The sequence below is a fragment of the Bufo gargarizans genome, chromosome 9 (assembly GCF_014858855.1).
Source record: "Bufo gargarizans isolate SCDJY-AF-19 chromosome 9, ASM1485885v1, whole genome shotgun sequence".
In the NCBI taxonomy this organism is placed as follows: domain Eukaryota; kingdom Metazoa; phylum Chordata; class Amphibia; order Anura; family Bufonidae; genus Bufo; species Bufo gargarizans.
Genome location: NC_058088.1, coordinates 150,784,802 through 150,804,216, shown reverse-complemented (window position 1 = coordinate 150,804,216; position 19,415 = coordinate 150,784,802). Strand labels below are relative to the sequence as shown.

Sequence of the window (19,415 nt, the reverse complement as noted above, 5' to 3'; positions counted from 1 at the left end):
TTTACGGGATGAGATGACGGTTTGATTGGTACTATTTCAGCGTACATGCGACTTTTTTGATCACTTTTTTATTACCTTTTTTGGGAAGTAAGGTGGGCAAAATTTCAATTTTCTCATAGTTTTTATTTTTTTGGTGTTCACAGTGCAGGGAAAGTAACATGACCGTTTTATAGATCAGGTCGTTACGGACGCGGCGATACCTAATATGTGTCGTGTATTTTTTTTTATTTTGTGATAAATGTGTTTTTTTATCTTTACTTTTTTCACTATTTTTTTTTACCCAGACCCACTTGGTTCTTGAATATCCAGTGGGTCTGATGTCTGTATAATACAGTACAGTACTCTATATAGTGTACTGCACTGTATTCTACTTACACTTTGTCTGAACAGATCTATGCCTTTAGCACAGATCTGTTCAGCAGCATGGACAGCAGGATGCCTGAGAAGGCGTCCTGTTGCCATGGGAACCTTCCCCGTCTGCTCAGTTGTGGCCACAACTTCGCAGACGGGGAAGGGCAAGGAGGGGGGCTCCGTACCTCTGTGACCTTATCCTGTCTGGGGGCTGCAAAGGCACAGAAGCCCCCCGATGGGAGAGGGAGGGAGCTCCCTGACAGTTAACCTTTTCCATACAGCGGTCCGTACGGGCCGGTTTGGAATGGGTTAAACGGTCTGCTGACACTCTGGTATAACCACTGGCCACCAATGAATTTTCAAGAGGAGGCGGATCCGCATCCGGATCTGTCTGACAAATGCCATCAGTTTGCGTCCAGATTGCTACGGAACTGCCTGCCTGAATCCTTAATACAAACACACACTTGAAATCAAACATGCGAACGCTCACAAACTCGCTTTGTTTGTCTGTATAAGTGCAGCTCTCAAACCAGACGGCTTTTTTCCTCTGGATTCAAATTAAAAATATGATTTTTAGCCAAAAATAAGTTAAATGCAATCATTAAAAATATTGACTCCAGTCCAAAGGTGTACATGCACACAACCGTATCCATTTTGTAGTCCACAGATCCACAAAATACAGATGTGGTCCATGTGTCATCTACATTTTTTGTGGATCCATTGACTTCAATGGGCCCCCAGTCCATCACGGACCATAAGTTACGGTCCGTTATGGCGGAATTCTTTGATAAACCCGAACCTCGTACGCTTGAAAAAGTTCGCTCAGCCCTAATCCTAGGAGATATAGTATAAGGCTCCTACTGTGGCTCACAGCACATTCAGAGCCTTACAAAAATGAAAGCTGTAATCTGATTGGTTGCTGGGGGCTCAGCCACATATGAAGACTTCCACTGACTGACTAGAGCTGCGAGGCTGTCATTGCCGCCAGAATCCAGCACGGCGCAGGCGCGATCACGTGATCTACTACGTGACTGAGTGCGCTCTTCTGGGAGTAATCCTCGGTCACGTGACACTGACGCCGGTCACGTGAGGCTTGTGGCGCGCCTTACTGAAGCGGAGCTCCCTCGCCTGGTGAGTATCCTGTTATGTACACGATATGGCGGCGCACATAGCGATAATGCAGAGACGGGGGAGGGTGTAGTGGGCAGATAGTACTGCCATAGCATGACCATGGCCTCGTAAATAATAAGATATAAGTGCCAGCGGCTGCCTTCATCTTACAGGTCCTCTGATAAAAGCTGGAGGGATGCGACTGTAAGGGGTTAATCTAATCGCTGGTACCTTCGAGCTAATTACAGATCACCCCATGCCGCCATGTTCTGATTAGTGCTGATCACAGACTCCAAGTCGATTCCTTCTCACCCTTTGCTTTAAGGCTTGGGCTACACGACGACATGTGTGGTGCGACACGTAGGGCACATCTACACCGCAACATTTCTTATAATAGTCTATGGTGTCGCACTGCGATCTTGGATGGATTTTTTGCAACCGTCGTGTTGCATGGCGACACTATAGACTTTTATTATAAGAATTGTCGCGCGACATAACGGTGTGTAGCACTAGCCTAATGCTGTACGGGGGCTTGTCTGAAATGTTATTAACCCCTTAGTAAACAGCCTGTTTTGGGCTTTACTGACCAAGCGTTTTTATTTTTTTCATCGTCACCTTCCAAGAGCTATGATTTTTATTTTTTTCATCTATGTTAGGCCTCTTTCACACTTGCGTTGTCCGGATCCGGCGTGTACTCCACTTGCTGGAATTACACGCCGGATCCGGGAAAACGCAAGTGTACTGAAAGCATTTGAAGACGGATCCGTCTTCAAAATGCGTTTAGTGTTACTATGGCCCCCAGGACGCTATTAAAGTCCTGGTTGCCATAGTAGTAGCGGGGAGCGGTATACTTACAGTCCGTGCGGCTCCCGGGGCGCTCCAGAGTGACGTCAGAGCGCCCCAGGCGCATGGATGACGTGCCATGCGATCACGTGATCCATGCGCTTGGGGCGCCCTGACGTCACTCTGGAGCGCCCCGGGAGCCGCACGGACGGTAAGTATACTGCTCCCCACTACACTTTACCATGGCTGCCAGGACTTTAGCGTCCCGGCAGCCATGGTAACTATTGAGAAAAAACTAAACGTCGGATCCGGCAATGCGCCGAAAGGGATAACAATACTGGGGTGAATAAATAGGGTAGTGGAAGTTAATCAGCTTAGCTGAAGGGAGCATGCACTGAAAGGAGTGGATGCATGCAGAATGAACTGAAGGATGGCCATAGATAGATAATAATACCATCTAAGCCATATAATACAGAGATTAAGCAAGCACAGATTACAGGACAGAAGCATGTGCAGTGATAAGCCCCCCCCCCCCCCCCCCCTATATACATTATGAAGGCCGGCAAGGGACTGGAGCTGAATCTTCAGATATGAGCATAAAGTGGCAATAATAGTAAGGGAATGCACAGCATGCACAACCAAGGGTGATGAAATATATAGTAGACATCTATTCTGGCATAGACAACTATACCTGGTCAAAAGAAGTCAGGATGCATACAATGAAGAATCGACCCGCTGGTGCTGGCGACTAAGTCCATGGGCATGCGCCGTAATGAAGTGTCACATCCGGAACCCGAAGGGCCGTGAACAAAGTCGGCCGATATGCGCAGTAATACGCACATCGGGGAATCTCCAAGTGTACAAGACATGCGCGGCGCAATCCCATGACGGAAGCCTAGTAGAAGGTCATGTATTAGGAGGATACTAACGTCAGGGGGTGGAGTCCTGTAGCGCTCCCTATCACCACCCCAGTCTTGGATCCTAATCACGCCCCGCAGTGAAACCCACAGGAAGAACGTCACAAACGAAGGTCTTATAGGCCAGCCGTGAGCGGACACGCTCACACTCTGCCCTAACCCCTGAAGACGCCGGCATACGGCGAAACATGTCGGGGGACAGCGTGAAGCTCTAATTTTAATACAGCATATCGCTGCAGCCTGGTATTACAGTGTTAAGAAAACATACAGTGCCCGCATATTACACTGGCAGCGCGCAGCCAGTTAGGCACTAGTGTGTAGCTACATAGTAGCAGATAACCCAGGTCAGGTGACATCCTGACAGGGTACTTCTATCGGTACTGAAAGGCCAGCGAATGCTGGAAGTTTTAATGATTTAGATATTCACAAAAGTATTACTAGTATTTAATAAAAGTTAAGTCTTAGTTAATTTGGTAGGTGCAGGATTAATAGGTGTAATTCAGTCCTAATGGGCACTAGTAGTAATGAATTGTTGCATAACACACCACATCCTTGCACTTAAATGGAAAGCATAGTAATTGATGTTTAGCTTAAGCCCTGATCCGGATTAGGGCTGAAACGATTATTCGAATAACTCGATTAAATAGAGTCAAAAAATTCATCGATGCAGTTTCCCTGCATCGAGGAATCGTTTAAATCACGTGATCACGGAGCGGGAGTGAAATTAAGCGTCTCACTCACCGCTTCCATGTCCTCCGGAGGCCAGAGAGGCAGGACTGAGCGGCCGGCACAGTGGAGGGAGGAGGAGGAGGGAGGCCCTCCCTCCCCACTGTGCGCGGCTGCCGCTGAACACCAATGAGGACAGAGTAGGAGGAGGAGGGGAGGGACTGTGGCCACTGCACTACCAATGAATCTGCCGGCCATATCCCACAGGGTCCCCCTCCTCCTCCTCCTCCCCCCCCCCCATCATTGGTGGCAGTTTGCAGTTCCGATCGGAGCCCCAGCAGTGTAATGCTGGGGCTCCGATCGGTTACCATGGCAGCCAGGAGTCACGCTACTGAAGTCCTGGCTGTCATGGTATGTTAGTGATCAGAGAGCAGCGCATTATACTCACGTGCGTTGTGGCCGCCGGTCGCTCCTTCTGTCTGTGCGGCGGATTGCTAATGCTTACAGCATTAGCAATGCGCCGCACAGACCTATGAGAAGGAGCGACCGCCGGCCACAGCGCACGTGAGTATAATGCGCTGCTCTCTGCTCACTAACATACCATGACAGCCAGGACTTCAGTAGCGTGACTCCTGGCTGCCATGGTAACCGATCGGAGCCCCAGCATTACACTGCTGGGGCTCCGATCGGAACTGCAAACTGCCACCAATGATGGGGGGGGAGGAGGGGGACCCCGTGGCCACTGCCACCAATGATTAATACTGGGGGGGGAGGGAGGGGGGGTTGCGTTACCAGAGGGGGCAGGCAGATCAGAGGCTGGGGGGGAGGCAGATCAGAGGCTGGAGGGGGGGGAGGCAGATCAGAGGCTGGAGGGGGGGAGGCAGATCAGAGGCTGGAGGGGGGGAGGCAGATCAGAGGCTGGGGGGGAGGCAGATCAGAGGCTGGGGGGGAGGCAGATCAGAGGCTGGGGGGGGGAGGCAGATCAGAGGCTGGGGGGAGGCTGGAGGGGGGGAGGCAGATCAGAGGCTGGGGGAGGCAGATCAGAGGCTGGGGGGGAGGCAGATCAGAGGCTGGGGGGGAGGCAGATCAGAGGCTGGGGGGGAGGCAGATCAGAGGCTGGGGGGGAGGCAGATCAGAGGCTGGAGGGGGGAGGCAGATCAGAGGCTGGAGGGGGGAGGCAGATCAGAGGCTGTAGGGGGGAGGCAGATCAGAGGCTGGGGGGGGGGGAAGATCAGAGGCTGGGGGGAGAGTCAGATCAGAGGCTGGGGGGAGAGTCAGATCAGAGGCTGGGGGGAGAGTCAGATCAGAGGCTGGGGGGAGAGTCAGATCAGAGGCTGGGGGGGAGGCAGATCAGAGGCTGGAGGGGGGGAGGCCGATAAGAGGCTGGGGGGGAGGCAGATCAGAGGCTGGGGGGGAGGCAGATCAGAGGCTGGGGGCAGGCAGATGGAGAGAGAGTGGTTAATGGAGGCTGCAGGCACCACCTTGGTATGTATAAAGTTATTGGTTTAGAGAGGGGTTAATGAAGGCACCTCCAAGGTGCTTCCATTAACCTCTTCAAACCAATAACTTTATACATGCCTAATGCCAAGGTGCTTCCATTAACCCCTCCAAACCCAATGGGCATGTATAAAGATATTGGTTTGGAGGGGTTAATGGAAGCACCTTGGAGGTGCCTTCATTAACCCCTCTCTAAACCAATAACTTTATACATACCTAATTACGTACGTTATTTTAAGTAGCTTTTTCTTATTAGATTACTCGATGAATCGAGAAATATAATCGATAGAATACTCGATTACAAAAATATTCGTTTACTGCAGCCCTAATCCGGATCAATGCCTTTCAATGGGCATTAATTCCGGATCCGGCCTTGCGCCAAGTCTTCAGTTTTTTGGGCCGGAGCAAAAAGTGCAGCATGCTGCGGTATTTTCTCCGGCCAAAAAACGTTCCGTTCCGGAACTGAAGACATCCTGATGCATCCTGAACGGATTTCTCTCCATTCAGAATGCATTAGGATAAAACTGATCAGGATTCTTCCGGCATAGAGCCCCGAAGACGGAACTCTATGCCGGAAGAAAAGAACGCATATGTGAAAGAGCCCTTAGTTGTACGAGGGCTTGTTTTTTTGCGGGACATGTTATAGTTTTTAATGGTGCCATTTTGGGGTACACACAACTTTCTGGGAGGGAGATGGGAAAATCAACAATACTGCCACTGAGTTTTTAAGTTATAAATTTCACAGAGCTCATTTTTCGGTATCGATAACATAATAAATGTATTCTCTGGGTCATTATGTTTGCGGCAACTCCAAATACCGTACATGTCTTACTACTTTTGTGAAATAACCCCCCCCCCCCCTTTTTTTTTTTTTAAACTGCATCCACTGTAGGGGATAATTTACATTAAATTTATGTAGTGCGGATGGGGTTACGGATGTTGTGCTACCAAACATATGGGGGAGATTTATTTTATTTTTTTCTTGCAATTGTTTGCATTGTAAAGCAGCTTCAAACAGCCCGGATCAGCACTACTGCCGGTCCGGGCTGTTAGAGCAGGAGTACGGCTCTCGTGTGCAGCGCTTAGACTGGGCCGCCATAAAAAAGCGGTGGCCCAGCCTAAGGCCCCTTAGTGACCTTCGTAAAAAGACGTATGGGTGGTCATTAAGGGGTTAAAGCTGTAAAAATGATTAACAAATTCATTCACCGAAGTCTCACATGACTTGGGTGAAACTAATTTTGGATTAGCTGAGGCCTAGTGGTGCCCGCTTGCCCTTGCGCTCTCGGGCTGTGTTCCCAATGAGGACTGCGTTTACACAGCGCACTCTGCTGCACACAATGATTTTTGGTGCTGGCAGAACATGATCATCCGATGATCCAGCGTTTGCTTGTTGATTGGGTGATTGCCAATACCTTTCACACAATTATTGGGAATCAGAATTTGTACAAACTCTTATCCCCAATAATAAGCCTGAATATCTGTCCATGTAAAAGGACCTCAAGTGGGTTCTCCATAATAACGACTATTCATACGATTCATACTTGCAGGCTCCCCGTCTCATGGGTCCTTCGTGCTCTGGTGTCCACAGTGTTGACTGGCTTCAGTGGTGACATGTGTTCTGTAGCCACATCACCACTGAAGCCAGCCATTGGTTGCAGCTGAGCATGCCGTGCCAAAATGGCGGCTCGGATACGGACCCATTCACTTTGATGGGACCACAAAAGATGCGGTCAGCATTCCATGTGCTGTCAGCATCCGAGGCTCCATTCCGCGGCGCCCCTAAAAAAATATAACATGTCCTATTCTTGTCCGCGCTTTGCGGACAAGAATAGGCATTTATATTGCCGGCGCCCGTTCCGTTACACAAATCGCGGAACGCTCCAGAGTCCAATCTTTATGCTCCCTAGCAAATTGAACCCTTTTTTTTTTTTTTTCTAGTTTGCCTCACTGATTAGTGGTTTTCTTACGGCTACACAGCTGTTCAGTCCCAATCCCTTGACTTGCCTTCGCATTGTGCGTGTGGAAATGCTCTTACTTTCACTGTTAAACATAGCCCTGAGTTCTACTGTTGTTTTTCTTCTATTTGATTTCACCAAACGTTTAACCCCTTAGGGACCCATGACGTACCGGTACGCCATGTGTTGTTCCGATCACCGGCGGGCGGTGATCGGAACCTGGTGCCTGCTCAAATCATTGAGCAGGCACCTTGGCTAAATACGCGGGGGGGTCCCGTGACCCCCCCCGTCGCAAACCGCAAGTCAATTCAGACCTCCGGTTTGCGGCTTTTACCTGGTGCGGCTGTGGTGCCACCCGGTCCCCATGGGGCTGTGGGGGGGGGATTCGATGGCATGGAAGGCAGCGCGATGCCTTCCTGAGGCATCTGCGCTGCCTTTCGGTGACGAGCCTGTGAGATTCAGCCCCCTGGATCTCACAGGCTGGATGCTGTATGAATAATACACACAGTATTACTCATACAGCCAATGCATTCCAATACAGAAGTATTGGAATGCATTGTAAAGGATTAGACCCCCAAAAGTTCAAGTCCAAAAGTGGGACAAAAAATAAAGTGAAAAAATCGTTTTTCTCTCCAAAAATTAAGTTTCAAGTAAAAATAAACCAAAAACGTAATTTTCCCCAAATGAAGTTAAAGGGTTTCTACCACCAGATTTGGTCCTATTTAGCTGACTGACACTAAATAACAGTGTTCTTACTTATCATCTGTCTGCTGCCGTTCACCTTAAAAACGTACTTTTATAGATATGCTAATGAGCCCCTAGGTGCTATGTGGGCGTCATTAGCACCTAGAGGGCTCCGTCCACTAACCATTTCAGCCGCCCATCACATCCCTCCAGCCCGCCCCGCTCCTGTTGATTGACGTGAAACTTCTCAGTATCTCGTACCAATTCCCGCGCCTGCGCCATGCGCTTCTGTATTCTCCCGGCGCCGGCTTCCTCACTGCGCCTGCGCCAACTACGTTACAGTGAGGAAGCCGGCACCAGGAGTGCGGCATTCACTCACTGTGCCTGCGCCGCATACAGAAGCGCACGGCGCAGGGGCGGGAATTGGTACGAGATACTGAGAAGTTTCAAGTCAATCAACAGGAGCGGGGCGGGCTGGAGGGACGTGATGGGCGGCTGAAATGGTTAGTGGACGGAGCCCTCTAGGTGCTAATGACGCCCACATAGCACCTAGGGGCTCATTAGCATATCTATAAAAGTACGTTTTTAAGGTGAACGGCAGCAGACAGATGATAAGTAAGAACACTGTTATGGACTGCTGACACAAGCACATCACTAGTGTCAGTCAGCTAAATAGGACCAAATCTGGTGGTAGAAACCCTTTAAAGTAAAAAAAAAATAGGGGGAAAAAAAAAGTATACATAATGGGTATCGCCGCGTCCGTATCGACCGGCTCTATAAACATATCACATGACCTAACCCCTCAGATGAACACCGTAAAAAATAAAAACTGTGCTAAATAAACAAATTTTTTTGTCACCTTACATCACAAAAAGTGTAATAGCAAGCAATCAAAAAGTCACACGCACCCCAAAATAGTGCCAATCAAACCGTCATCTCATCCCGCAAAAATCATACCCTACCCAAGGTAATCGCCCAAAAACTGAAAAAATTATGGCTCTCGGACTATGGAAACACTAAAACATGATTTTGTTTTTTTGCTTCAAAAAACAAATCGTTGTGTAAAACTTACATAAATAAAAAAAATTGGATACATATTAGGTCTCGCCGCACCCGTGACAACCTGGTCTATAAATATATCACATGATCTAACCTGTCAGATGAATGTTGTAAATAACAAAAAATAAAAACGGTGCCAAAACAGCTATTTCCAGGACGTCCCTCCATGACAGCACCCATGGAGGTTGTCCTATTGGTCTCTGTAGGGACAGGAAGCGAGAGAGATTAAAAGGCCCCCTCCCCTCCCACTCTCCAGTGTTCTTCCTGTCCCTACAGGGATCGGAGCAGAGAGAATCTTTCCCGACTCTGGGAATCTATTTCAGGGCCGAGCCTGGTCGGGGGGGTCTCCCTCTCCTCTTCAGGCTCTGGAGGGCCCTGGGGCTAGCACCTCTCTGGGTAGGGGTCCCCTAGCTTCCCCCGATACCTGTTTTTCCTTTCCGCATCAAGCTGTGGTGGCCGCGGTATCGGGGAGCCGAAGCCGCTTCTTCCGGGTTCGGGAGCTCTGGGATCGGCTGCGGCTCCTGCGCTCGGCGCTCCTCCCGTTGACGTGCAGGCCCATGTGACCGGAAGTGGGGGTCACATGGGCGGAAGCAAGATGGCGGCGCCCAGGGAACGCTGAGCCCGGCGGAATGCACGCAAGGGGGGGTCGACTCTTCGTTTGAATGAGTCCCCCCCCACCTGGATTTAAGGAGGCGGAGCCGCGCGGCAACGGGTGGACCAGGTAGGACATAAATTGTGTGTCAGTTTGATTGTCCAAGCGTGGTATGGAGGTCCAGATGTCAGCTATGGATTCTAGCGCAGACATCCCTAACCCGAGTCATGTAAGTAGTGAGGCTTGTATTCCGGTCCCTCTCTCTCTTCTTGGCACTGGACTAATGGTCTCTCTCTCTTCCATACCAGGGAGAGAAAGACACCACGGTTAAAACGCTGGGAGAACCCAAAAAGAAACCCAGAAGATGTGCTCTGTGCTCAAAGAGACTGGGGGACGCACATGTAAAAGCCCTGTGTAGCGACTGCCTGGCAAAGATCCTCAGAGACGAACAATCCTCCCTTTTGGCTGATCTAAGAGTGATTGTGAAGGAGGAGATCCAAGCGGCCAGCTCTAGTATAGCACAGAGACCCTGTGCCGTCTCCCCTCCCCCCAAGAGACCCCGTGTTCTTAGGGAGTCAGATTCTGAGGAAGAAGGTTTATATCTGTCAGAAGGGGAAACCTCAAAGGGGGATGACGATCAGGGCTCGTCTTATATGGCCGACGACCAGAGGAGATATCTCTTCTCGCAAGAAGATCTAGATCCCCTCCTGTCGGCTGTAAGGCAGACAATGGATATAGAGGAGGAAGAACAGACTCGCTCGATACAGGACGAGATGTTCGGCGGCTTAAAAGCTAAGAAGAAAAAGTTGTTCCCGGTAAACGAGACCTTAAAGGACCTAGTCATAGACGAGTGGGCAGATGCCGATAGAAAATTGTACATATCACGGGAGTTTAAGAACAGACTATTGTTCAACTCAGAGGACACAAAACTGTGGGATATAGTTCCTAAAGTTGACATTCAAGTGGCAAAGGTGGTAAAGAGAACCACTCTCCCCTTTGAAGACTCAGCCCAGCTAAAGGAACCAATGGATCGGAAGATCGACGGTTTGCTCAAAAGAGCATGGGAAGTGTCGGCCAACAGCATAAATACCAACATTGCTGCTACCTCCGTGGCCAGATCTCTGTGTTTATGGGTGAACCAGCTGGAGGAACATCTCAAGCGGGACACCCCTAAGGAAGAAATTCTGGCATCCCTGCCTCTCTTTAAGATGGCCGCATCCTTTGTAGCAGACGCCTCGGCAGAGTCCATAAGGTTCGCAGCAAAAACAGACTCCCTAACAAATACGGCAAGGAGAGCCCTGTGGCTAAAATCCTGGTCTGGGGATATAGCCTCCAAGAATAAATTATGCGCCTTACCTCTTAAAGGTTCTCACCTCTTTGGTCCGGTACTGGACGAGATCCTGGAGAAAACAGCGGACAGAAAGAAAGGTTTTCCGGAGGAAAAAGGCAAGAAACCCTTGCCCTTTCGTAAGACGACCAGCAGCTTCCAGGGCACTCCCAGAGGTAAAGGGAAGACAGGAAGGTGGAGCTACCCCAAAGGAGGAAAAGGTCGGGGTTTCCTTTTTAATCCCAACTCCAAGCCTGAGAAACAATGACGCCAGACCAGTAGGGGGCAGACTTCAGTTCTTTTGGGAAGAATGGACCTGGATAACCAAGAACCAATACATCCTGGAATCCATCCAGAAAGGGTTCAAGATAGAGTTTCGCCTTCCCCCTCCTCATCTTTTTCAGGCCACAATATTTCAGTCGACCTCCCTGCAGAATCAACTTCTGGCGGACATCCAAAAACTTCAGAGTTTGGGCGCAATAGTACAAGTCCCTCCTTCAGAAGAATTCAAGGGTCACTATTCAAAACTCTTCCTCATAACCAAACTGGATGGCTCCAAGAGAACCATCATCAACCTGAAATTCCTAAACAAATGGATAACACATCACCACTTCAAGATGGAATCAATAAAATCCGCAATTCCGTTGATAAGCCCAGGGGCGTTCCTATGCACCCTGGATCTAAAGGACGCTTATTACCACGTCCCCATTCACCCTCAATACCAACAATACTTGAGGTTCGCAATCAAGAAGGATGGCAGGATTATGCATTTCCAGTTCCAATGTCTCCCGTTTGGGATCTCATCAGCCCCACGGATCTTTACAAAGGTAGTGGCGGAGATAGTTGCCTATCTAAGACAGAGACAGGTAACTATAATTCCCTACCTAGACGATTTTCTGCTTGTGGCAGACTCACAGGAGGAGTTAGAGCTTCACAAAGAATGGACTCTATCTTTGCTCACACGTCTAGGATGGAAAATAAACCTGGAGAAATCAGACCTACATCCAGCAACACAAAAGAAGTTCCTAGGAACCCTCCTAAACTCCGTGACCCAGTATTCTCTTCTTCCCCAGGACAAGCAGGTCAGTATAAGGGAAAGAATAAGAGCCTTCAAACTAAAGAAAAAACGGACTCTACGGGAAGCCATGCGAGTCCTGGGTCTGATGACCTCATGCATCACAACAGTTCCTTGGGCCCAATTCCATTCAAGAACTCTCCAGGCGGAAGTCCTCTCTTCTTGGGACAAGGACCACAGATCTCTGAACGCCAGGATATCTCTTTCGGACAGGGCAGTAAGCTCCCTCTCCTGGTGGTTGTTAGCAAGAAACCTGTCCCGGGGGATTTCCTGGAACACGTTACCACTCAGAACGTTAACCACGGACGCAAGCAGCCAGGGTTGGGGGGCTCACATAGAGGATCAGTTCTTTCAGGGCAGCTGGTCAAATACAGACGCCCTACGATCCTCAAACTACCGGGAGTTAAAAGCGGTCTGGGAGTCCCTGAGGGCGGCAGAACATCTCCTCATAGGTCATCATGTCCGAGTTCTATCAGACAACATAACAACTGTCTGCTACATAAAGAGACAAGGGGGGACGAAGAATCCTCATCTCCAGCAGCTAGCAGATCTCATCTTCAGCTGGTCAGAGGAAAAGATCTTATCCATTTCAGCCACACACCTGAAAGGATCTCTCAATCGCACAGCGGACTTTCTCAGCCGACAGTTAGTCAGGCCAGGGGAATGGAAATTGAACCAGGAGGTATTCCAGTTGATTTGCCAGCAGTGGGGGAGACCTCAGGTGGATTTATTCGCGTCCAGCAGAAATACTCAGCTGGACTATTTCTTCTCGCTAGACCCAAGAGGAGGACCACTGGCGGTGGATGCTCTTTCCCAACCGTGGGACATGAGTCTAGCCTACGCTTTTCCCCCACTTCTCCTCATACCGCAGATCCTGAAGAAATTGAGAGGGTGCTCATCCACGCTGATTTTGATAGCCCCAGCTTGGCCCAAGAGAGCCTGGTTTTCGGTTCTAAAGACTATGTCCATCAGGGATCCAATATCCCTTCCAAAAAGACAGGATCTTCTATCGCAAGGTCCTCTGTTGCACCCCAACCTGGACAAACTGAACCTTACAGCATGGATCCTGAGAGGCAGACCTTAAGGAATAAAGGACTCTCGGACAAGGTAATTTTAACTTTACAGAGCTGCCGCAAACCTGTCACAAGAGCAATATACAACAAGGTCTGGAAGAAGTTCTCATCCTGGTTGTCACAGAACCATACAGATTCCGCATCCCCCACAGTGGGTTGTATTTTAGAGTTCCTTCAGGAGGGGTTCGATGCAGGTCTGAAACCCAGCACACTCAAGGTACAGGTTTCGGCTCTCAGCTGTTGTCTCGATAGTCCCCTTGCAGACCATAGGTGGATTAAAAGCTTTCTAAAAGCAGCTTCTAGATTGAGACCCACCTTGAGACAGTCGGTCCCCCCCTGGAGTCTAAACATAGTTTTAGAAGGGTTATGTGATCCTCCTTTTGAGCCGATTGGGCAGACATCCGAAAAATTTCTGTCTCTAAAAGCGGTGTTCCTTCTGGCTATAACCACAGCCCGCAGGATAGGGGAAATCCAGGCCTTATCAATTAAACAACCTTATCTAAGGATTCTGGATGACCGCATAATCTTGAGGCCGGATCCAGCTTTTCTTCCCAAGGTGGTCTCTACTTTCCATAGAGAACAGGAGCTAACACTCCCTTCATTTTGTTCCTTTCCCAAAAATATACAGGAGGAAAGATTCCAGAGGCTGGACGTTAGAAGAACAATCCTAGCCTATCTGGACAGAACCAGTTCCTGGAGGAGATCAAGTAATCTGTTCATCCAGTTCGGTGGGAAAAATAGAGGCTTGAAAGCATCAAAACAGACGCTGGCACGGTGGATTAAGGACACCATCAGAGAAACATACAGACTGCAGGAGATGGCCTGCCCCTTAAATCTGAAGGCACATTCCACGAGAGCGATGGCAACTTCCTGGGCTGAAAGGGCCGACGCTACAGTTGACCAGATTTGCAAGGCTGCAACCTGGTCTAACTTCCTGACTTTTGCCAAGCATTATAGGCTTGATGTATTGGCCGGACAGGACTTGGCCTTTGGGCGAAAAGTCCTTCAGGCAGTAGTCCCCCCCTAGGAGATTCAGTTGTTAGTTCTCCATGGGTGCTGTCATGGAGGGACGTCCTGGAAATACTGGTTTAGTTTACCGGTAAATCCTTTTCCAGGAGTCCGACATGACAGCACCCTGTACTACCCTCCCTGTTATGCTGGTTCCAGCCTTGTAAGCAGTGTGAATATAACATTGTATTAATAAAGGTGTTGGATCCTATCCGGTGTAGTAATTTGAAAGAACACGTGGGAGGGGAGGGGGCCTTTTAATCTCTCTCGCTTCCTGTCCCTACAGAGACCAATAGGACAACCTCCATGGGTGCTGTCATGTCGGACTCCTGGAAAAGGATTTACCGGTAAACTAAACCAGTATTTCTTGTTACCTTGCCTCACAAAAAGTGTAATATAGAGCAACCAAAAATCATATGTACTCTAATATAGTACTAACAGTACTATCGCCCTATCCAGTAGTTTCTAAAATGGGGCCACTTTTTGGGAGTTTCTACTCTAGGGGTGCATCAGGGGGGCTTCAAATGGGATATGGTGTCCCAAAAAAAACAGTCCAGCAAAATCTGCCTTCCAAAAACCGTATGGCATTTCTTTCCTTCTGCCCCTGCCGTTTGCCCGTACAGCAGTTTACGACCACATATGGGGTGTTTCTGTAAACTACAGAATCAGGGCCATAAATATTGAGTTTGATTTGGCTGTTAACCTTTGCTTTGTAACTGGAAAAAAAAAATTTAAATGGAAAATCTGCCAAAAAAGGGAAATTTTGAAATTGTATCTCTATTTTCCTCTAATTCTTGTGGAACACCTAAAAGGTTAACAAAGTTTGTAAAATCAGTTTTAAATACCTTGAGGGTGTAGTGAAGTACAATAGTGACGTACAACTTAGACTAGTGTAATGAAGTACAATATGTGACGAAAAAACAATCTCAGAATGGCCTGGATAAGTCAAAGCGTTTTAAAGTTATCAGCACTTAGTGACACTCAGATTTGCAAAAAATGGCCAAGTCCAGAAGGTGAAATAGGGCCGAGTCCTTAAGGGGTTAAGTGATCGCCGATCACGATCATTTAGGATTTTTTTTTCTCGCCATGTCTCTTCCTCGAATACGATAGGTCCCCACTATCCTTCCAGCTGTTAATAATGCGTTGAACAGTTCTTAACCCAATTTTAGTAGTTTCTGCAATCTCCTTAGATGTTTTCTCTGCTTGATGCATGCCAATGATTTGACCCTTCTCAAACAGACTGACATCTTTTCCACGACCACGAGATGTCTTTCGACATGGTTGTTTAAGAAATGAGAAGCAACTCATTGCACCAATTGGGGTTAAATAATTTGTTGCCAGCTGAAAGATAATCGCCCATGCAGTAATTATCCAATAGGAGGCTCATAACTATTTGCTTAGTTAAAGAGGACCTTTCACTCGTATACAAACTAAAAACTAACTCCATCAGTGGGCAGAGCGGCGCCCAGGGGTCCCCCTGCACTTACTAGTATGTCTGGGCGCCGCTCCGTTCGCCCGGTATAGGTTCCGGTGTCTCAGCTCCGCCTGTTGTACTGGACTGATTTTTTTTGTAGGAGGCGTGTCCCTTGCTGCAGCACTGGCCAATCGCAGCGCACAGCTCATAGCCGCGCGAACGGAGCGGCTCCCAGGCATACTAGTAAGTGCAGGGGGACCTCCACTCTGCCCACTGATGGAGTTAGTTTTTAGTTTGTATACTAGTGAAAGGTCCTCTTTAAATCCAAGTGGCGACTTTTATTATTTTTTATTTTTTGGACAGGCAGTGTTTTTTTATTGTTTGAAGCAAAGCATCTAGGAGAAAATAGCACTATACATACAGTTGCAAGAAAAAGTATGTGAACCCTTTGGAATTATATGAATTTCTGCACAAATTGGTTGTAAAATGTGATCTGATCTTCATCTAAGTCACAACAATAGACAATCACAGTCTGCTTAAACTAATAACACACAAAGAATTAAATGTTACCATGTTTTTATTGAACACACCATGTAAACATTCACAGTGCAGGTGGAAAAAGTATGTGAACCCTTGGATTTAATAACTGGTTGAACCTCATTTTGGCAGCAATAACTTCAACCAAACGTTTCTTGTAGTTGCAGATCAGACGTGCACAACGGTCAGGAGTAATTCTTGACCATTCCTCTTTACAGAACTGTATCAGTGTTAAAGGGGTTCTGCACTTTCATTTAACTGATGATCTATCCTCTGGATAGATCATCAGCTTCTGATCGGCAGGGGTCCGACACCCGGGACCCCCGCCGATCAGCTGTTTGAGAAGGCAGCGGCGCTCCAGCAGCGCCGCGGCCTTCTCGCTGTTTACCGCCGGCCCACTGACATCACGACTAGTATCAACTACCGTGGGCGCGGCTAAGCTCCATTCAAGTGAACAGAGCTTAGCCCCGCCCACGCTAGTTGATTCTAGTCGTGACTTCAGTGGGCCGGCGGTAAACGGCGAGAAGGCCGCAGCGCTGCTGGAGCGCCGCTGCCTTCTCAAACAGCTGACCCGGGAACCCCACCGATCAGAAGCTGATGATCTATCCAGAGGCTAGATCATCAGTTAAATGAAAATGCAGAACCCCTTTAAGCCATTCTGTTGTTGATTTACTTCTATACTTTGGGTTGTTGTCCTGCTGCAACACCCATCTTCTGTTGAGCTTCAGCTGGTGGACAGATGGCCTAATTTCTCCTGCAAAATGTCTTGATAAACTTGGAAATTCATTTTTTTTCTTCGATGATAGCAATCCGTCCAGGCCCTGACGCAGCAAAGCAGCCCTAAACCATGATGCCCCCACCACCATACTTCACAGTTGGGATGAGGTTTTGATGTTGGTGTGCTATGCCTCTTTCTCCACACATAGTGTTGTGTGTTTCTTCCAAACAACTCAACTTTGGTTTCATCTGTCCACAGAATATTTTGCCAGTACTGCTGTGGAACATCCAGGTGCTCTTGTGCAAACTGTAAACGTGCAACAATGTTTTTTTTTTGGACATCAGTGGCTTCCTCTGTGGTATCCTCCCATGAAATCCATTCTTGTTTAGTGTTTTACGTATCGTAGATTCGCGAACAGGGATGTTAGCATATGCCAGAGACTTTTGTAAGTCTTTAGCTGACACTCTAGGATTCTTCTTCACCTCATTGGCAGGTCTGCGCTGTGCTCTTGCAGTCATCTTTACAGGACGGCCACTCCTAGGGAGAGTAGCAGCAGTGCTGAACTTTCTCCATTTATAGACCATTTGTCTTACAGTGGACTGATGAACAGCAAGGCTTTTGGAGATACTTTTATAACCCTTTCCAGCTTTATGCAAGTCAACAATTCTTAATCGTAGGTCTTCTGAGAGCTCTTTTCTGCGAGGCATCATTCACATCAGGCAATGCTTCTTGTGAAAAGCAAACCCATAACTAATGTGTAATTTTTCTTTTTTTTTTATTATAGGGCAGGGCAGCTGTAACCAACACCTCCAATCTCATCTCATTGATTGGACTCCAGTTGGCTGACACCTCACTCTAATTAGCTCTTGGAGATGTCATTAGTCTAGGGGTTCACATACTTTTTCCACCTGCACTGTGAATGTTTACATGGTGTGTTTAATAAAAACATGGTAACATTTAATTATTTGTGTGTTATTAGTTTAAGCAGACTGTGATTGTCTATTGTTGTGACTTAGATAAAGATCAGATCACATTTTATGACCAATTTGTGCAGAAATCCATATCATTCCAAAGGGTTAGGGGTGGGCGATATAGGCGATATGCGATATAAATTTGTGCCATGATATGAATTTTGTGCATATCGCCGGAGTGTAAACACCCCCCCCCCCCCCCAATATAGAAAACAATATATCGATCGCACATGCTTAAAATTATATCGCAATATAGATTTTAGGCCATATCGCCCAGCCGTACAAAGGGTTCACATACTTTTTCTTGCAACTGTATGTTATGCAAAGGAATCTGCCACTATTTAAAAAAAAATAAAAAGTACAGTAACACCCCATGCTCCTCTTCATGTACCCTATTACAATTATCTACTAAACAGAGCAATAATCCAACCGCCTGCATAAGTTGTGCCTATGATCGACCCCATCATTGCCATTTGTAAACGTGCTGCTGATCTCCTAGCAAATTACATGTTTGTTGGGTGATTGCTTCCTTTACGCAGCATGAAGATCATCAGTTTTCAGGAGTATATTATCCGCTGCATGCACCCAAACGGTCGTGTCGGCTGGGCACATACAGTGCCAATGATTGATCATAGACTGCTTGTCTAAACGGACCTGTACGCTTAGGATTTGTGCTTGTAATGGATGTGACACCATATCATTGCCAATAAAATGATTTTCTAATTGCATTTTCCTTTTGATTTTTAGAACTCCAATGGACAGCGAGATTCAGCGAGATGGACGCATTTTAGATTTGGTTGATGATGCTTGGAAAGAAGATAAATTACCTTATGAAGATGTAACCATTCCACTGGTGGGAGAAACTTTCACAAAGTGTTTTCTTCCTTTTATTACTGCTTGGGCATGGCCTCCTCCATTGCGAGCAAGTCCTGTTCGCCTCATTCCATAAAGGGGTATTCTGGTAACAATAGGCCATCATCTTAACACTGGATATGGTGTAACTTAGATTAATGTGAGTGCAACCACGGAGTCCAGTAAGACCATGAGAACTTTTTTTTGTGTCTCGTTTGAATGGAACGGCAGTCCATTCAAACTCTGTGGGGCTGCTGGAAATAGCTGAGCAATGTCCTTACATTCAGCAATCCCATTACTTGGAATGACAGTGGTGCACAAGCTTGTCCGCCGCTCCATTCAAATGATAAACATGGCATCCCCATTCTCATGATCTAACAGGTATCCCTTATTTTCTGGGTGGGAATACTTTGTTGAGGAAAATTTGCTACTACCTCTGTTTTTTTTTATTTTTTGCTTTCCTCTGGATCAACTTGCAGGATAACAGGCTGAACTGGATGGCTAGATGTCTTTTTTTCAGCCTTATAAACTATGAATACCCCTTTAAATTCCTTAGGCCCCTTTCACACACGCGGGTGCAATGCGTGACGTTAACACATAGCACCCGCACTGAATCCTGACCCATTCATTTCAATGGGTCTGTGTACATGAGCATTTTTTTTTATGCATCAGTTCTGCCTTGCATGAAAAATGCAGCATGTTCTATATTCTACATTTTTCATGTAGCCCTGGCCCCATAGTGAATGGGACGTTAGTGAAAACGCATTGCATCCGGAAGCAAGTCCGGATGCAATGTTTTTTTTCACTGAAGGTTGCTAAGAGATGT

General features: G+C 47.6%; 1 protein-coding gene across 2 annotated transcripts in view; it reads left to right on the top strand.

Moving 5' to 3' along the window:
- Positions 1–19,415, top strand: part of ANAPC13 (anaphase promoting complex subunit 13) — a 54,824-nt gene that overhangs the window by 30,008 nt on the left and 5,401 nt on the right. Inside the window, exons 1-2 of one of the 2 annotated variants that reach the window (XM_044305361.1) lie at positions 1,381–1,484; positions 18,484–18,590. In XM_044305361.1, the coding sequence (XP_044161296.1) occupies positions 18,492–18,590 (99 nt within the window). In that variant the 5' untranslated portion in view covers positions 1,381–1,484; positions 18,484–18,491. Of the gene's footprint in view, positions 1–1,380; positions 1,485–18,483; positions 18,591–19,415 lie in introns of those variants that run through there. The other variant, XM_044305362.1, reaches the window with a different exon arrangement.